This window comes from Atta colombica, unplaced genomic scaffold (genome assembly GCF_001594045.1).
Source record: "Atta colombica isolate Treedump-2 unplaced genomic scaffold, Acol1.0 scaffold127, whole genome shotgun sequence".
In the NCBI taxonomy this organism is placed as follows: Eukaryota; Metazoa; Arthropoda; class Insecta; order Hymenoptera; family Formicidae; genus Atta; species Atta colombica.
This window is the reverse complement of record NW_017259214.1, coordinates 935,949-940,574: the sequence shown is the minus strand read 5'-3', so window position 1 is coordinate 940,574 and position 4,626 is coordinate 935,949. Positions and strand designations below refer to the sequence as shown.

Below are 4,626 nucleotides of genomic sequence, written 5' to 3'. Positions count from 1 at the left end.
CAATTTTTTTTGTATACTGAAATAAAGAACTTTGCAAATTTCCTTTGTTTTTATATATGTATATAGAGGGAAGCTCTCTATTATGAGATAGGCGCCTAATATATAGCGGCGTTTCTACTAAACTAATAATCTATCTACTGATTCCACCATGAATTTATTGCTCTTGGATTGAAAATTATTTAATGGAAAATTTATTATTAGATCATGCCATGTAATCATTGTAAAAAAAGAATTTTAGAATTTAGATGTCTTCAAGTTTCATTGAGATGAGCTTTTAAATCTTGTTTATTATTTAATAAATAAATATTTAGCAATAAATTCTTTATGTAAATAAAATAAAGTACTAATAAAAAAATACAGGATATATTGAATTACAGAAGTTAGATTTGATGATCGTAAACCATAAGGCGTGGAAATCGTAATATGAGATACCCAGAGTTATTTCTAATAACTCATGCTCCTATATTATAGTGAAAATTGTTGTTAAAAAGTAAATGTTATCATACAATAATAAAAAGGACAACCAGAATGAACATCAAGAGCCTCTTTCTGCGGTGCTTGATTTCAACTACCTGAAAACGAGTTTTAGGTATAATCCATCGCATGCTCTTTTTTCACGCATGCTGACTATATTTATTTGCATTTTAGACACATGAAATAAAGTTTTTTAATTGCAATACTGATATAAAACCCTCCCTATTAATAAAATTTCGAGATATCATATTGTCCAATATCTCGGAATTTTTTAAATCGGAATAATAGTTTTTACAATATCGTTTAATACGCTAAGGTCAAATTATCTTTTTAACAACTCAAGAAAAGGATGTGATTTTAATGTTCACTATATCTAGATTCACGTTATATTGCAAAAATTCTCTAATATTTTCTGATATAATTCTCTGATAAATAGAGTAATTTTTATCGTCATTATAAATATTTTATTTTTTGCATAAAAATGTATCAATAATTTTAATTATTCCTATTATTTTAATAAAAACATATAATGGGCTGTTCAAGCCGCTGGTTATTAATTTGCGAAACGTAATATCAATTAATAAAACAAAAATTACATTAGTTATAGATATAATGTCAAATAATAAAATTATATCAATATTTTATTTTATCTTAATTACCTATATAAATATTTGTATACTACATATAATATGGAAATGGAAAAAAGGATATTTCATTTTTCAGAAAAACGACGCTTCTGGATAATCAATCCATAGTTCTCCTACACCGGAACTTCGTAAAGGTGCAAAATTGTGGTAGAAAAAGACGATATAGACGAACGACAATCCTGGCGGGAAAAAAAAGGTAGAAGAAGAAAGAGAAGATCCTGATTTTCTCCTGATGATGCACCGATTAGATACAGTCCCCGGTAGTTTCGGATGCAGAATTTACGTATAATATAACGTAGCGGGCGGGACTGTATCCCGCTGACGCCTACCTGAATCCGATGTTCGCGCGCACAATATCGTAAGACACCTCCTTCACGAGGTTGAGTGCAGCTCAACCACGAAGTGGTGGGGATATGGAGTGTGGAAGGGATTGGAGTTCGGTCCGCAGGAGCCGGCGGCCGGCGCTCGTAACTGCCGGCGGTTCAGAACGCGGTAGTACGTGAGAACGCGCGCATTCGTGTCGGTAGTCGTTTATTATTGTAGTTGGTTCTGCGCGCCGGCTTTGATCCTACGCAAGTCCAGCTGATCGCGCGTGTTCCGCGAGCCGTTCGCTCGCCCCCTCGACGGCGTTTATTAACGTCGCGCGTCATCGATGTAAGTCCGCGAGATCTCTCTCTCTCTCTCTCTCTCTCTCTCTCTCTCTCTCTCTCTCTCTCTCTCTTTCTCGCAAAAGCAAACCGACCGGTAATTATACCGCGCATCAAAAATCTTTCGTCGCGCGTGTGTCACGTCCCGACACTCCCCATCCCCGCTCCCCTCCTCCGCTTCGCCATCTTTCCGATTCTCTCCATCGAGCTTGTGATTTGCCCGTACTATTCTCATTTTGACCGATCATATTCGATTTCCCTCTCTCCTTCGTCTGCTCCTTCTCTTCGCCTCGTCCTTCTGCTTCCTTTTGGATTCCATTACTTTGTATTCGAACATCATCGAAGGTGGTATCATCTCCGAAATTGTTACATATAATTATATTACATCCCACACATATATTATCCTCTTTTTCCACCTTTTTCTTACGCATCAAATCAACTGTGTTGTGCGTGCGCTTGGAGCAGAGCGTGTTCCTTGGAGCGGGTGAAGAAGAAGAAAAAACGACGCGAAAGAAGAAGCGAGGGGAAGACAAAGAGTGCGACGAAAACTTTTTGTGCAGAGACATGATCGTTGATCTCATTCGGTGTAATCGTTTGCTCGCAATCTCGTTATTTTGACAAAATCCTCCCTCGCGCGAGCATATCCGGACGTGAGTTTATCCGACGGGATAAACTTTTTAGTTCGCGGCGGAACAGTATCTCGTTCGCGCGCGATACTATATCTATATTGTACTTGAAAACGCATACGTACGCATCGCGGTGTCGGGTGTCTCCCGCCCCCCCGCCGTGATTCCACGTATCTTTTGATAGCGTGTACGCTAGTTTCGTGAATCACCGCGTCACATTAAAACAGCCAAAATTCGGGTGAAGGGTGATCCGAAACCATCCTACGTGATGGACACTGCCGATGAGCAAGATATAGAGAATCCAGGTGGAGGCTCCATGGCCAACGGCGCCAACGGAACCAATGGCACAAATGGAGCCAATGGTCAACACCAGACGCCGGAGGGTTCTTTGGTGAGTTTTCTTTCAACTTGTAATGGCGCCATAGCGGTCGAATTCCTTTACGTATCTCTGCTCTACATTCACTGAGTTCGCTGGGGATAAATATCGATGCTAAATTGATATGTATAAACAGCGAAACATATAAAACGTTCGATACGTAACAACGCGTCTCGTCATTGTTAATAGTATTGAAAAAAAAAACGCATGCGTATTAGGTCGTTATAAAGGTTAACTCAATCACTATGTTATTCGATTACAATCCCGTCAATTTAACGTTCTTTTTCGAATAATATTTCTGTTTATCATTGCGAAAGAAACGCACGATCTCGTATCTATCTTATTCTCTTTTTTCGACTTAGGATTATGGCAGAATTCGCATTGAATAAAGAGATATCGAAAGAATCTACGACGCAAAATGTTTACTTTTAGTGAAATCTATGGTGGTCGAAAGTCCATTGTACGGCATACAATTCGGAATAGTCTACCGCATTTTTGCATATAAGTTTTATATATATATATAATATTCAATATCTGAGACTTTTCGATAATTAAAAAAAATTTCGGTATCTGAATGATTAGGCGAGTAACGAATCGATCAGTCAGAAAATTGAAAAATGATCGAGAAAAACATCATTTAGTTCGACAAATCTAATTCTGATTGGTTTAGGCAATTTCTTCTATAAATTTTTATTTAGTTTTCATTTATCATTTACTGCGTTCTTTCATTTCCGCCAAAATATCTTAATAAGAAGACTGTAATGTCTCATCCATGTGGGCATTTGAGCGGGAATTTGAACATAATCTACAAGGAATCAATATATTAACCTTTATTAATGAAAAATGAATTCCTTTGTGAATATCTTTAGATCCATAAGTATAAATTGTTCGAGCCTTTTTTTTGAATGTTGGTTTTGTCAGCAGTATTAACTATGTATGGACTATGTCGAATCCTAATACAATAGATTTTCGACCATCACGGATTTATATTTTTTTGAAAATAATGCTTTGTCATGATGTACTTTTTCTAAAACTCTTTGTTTGACGTAAGATATGCAAATCTATAGATGTTTAAGTAAATATCTCATAATTAATTGAAATTCTAAGAAAGTTTAATAAGAGAAATTTGTACGGAAATTTGTAAGAAATTTGTATCTCCAAGTCAGCTACAAAATGCATGTAAAACTTTTTTGCGCTCGTGATTTTTTCGAATTATGACATAAACACCTATCATTTTTTTTACATATTTATAGATATTTATAGATATAATAGCAATGCCATTTGCATTCCAAATTTTATTCGAGTTCAAAATTGTTACTCTCATTTTAAACTATATTCAAAATACTTACAATTCAATTTACTACTTTAATACTTAAGATACTTATTATCTCGTAAACGAGAGAGAGAGAGAGAGAGGGGGGGGGGAGAGAGAGAGAGAGAAACAAATACATAGTAACAATTTTTAATTATACTGAGAAAAATGTTGGGTAGAAAATTTTAAGTTTAAATCTACTATAATTCTAGTTAAAATAATCGTATTTTTCGGATTTAATTAGAAATCTTTATCCGTTTCATAAATAAATCATTTTTTTCATTCTAGATATAATTTTGATTGTAACTCCTAAAATATCCCCTATAAATATGCAAAAAAAATTATAGGTATCTATTTCAAAAACCTATGTCGACTTTTACAACTCAAAAAGGTTTTACAACGCTTCATGAGAAAAAAAATTACATCCACTTTAGTAGTTGATTCAGAGCCGAAGAATTTCTTTTGCTATAAACTTTTTTATAACTCAATCACTTGCAAAATATTTGCATCTATGAATAGACATTCTGTATGTATGTACGTATGT

At 35.1% G+C, this 4,626-nt stretch overlaps 1 protein-coding gene across 1 annotated transcript in view; it reads left to right on the top strand.

Moving 5' to 3' along the window:
• The first annotated feature begins 2,662 nt into the window (after nucleotides 1-2,662).
• The window catches only part of LOC108684207 (protein dead ringer homolog), a 105,709-nt gene continuing 103,745 nt past the window's right edge, over nucleotides 2,663-4,626 (top strand). Inside the window, exon 1 of the mRNA XM_018188406.1 lies at nucleotides 2,663-2,785. Within this exon, the coding sequence (XP_018043895.1) occupies nucleotides 2,663-2,785 (123 nt within the window). The remainder of the gene's footprint in view (nucleotides 2,786-4,626) is intronic.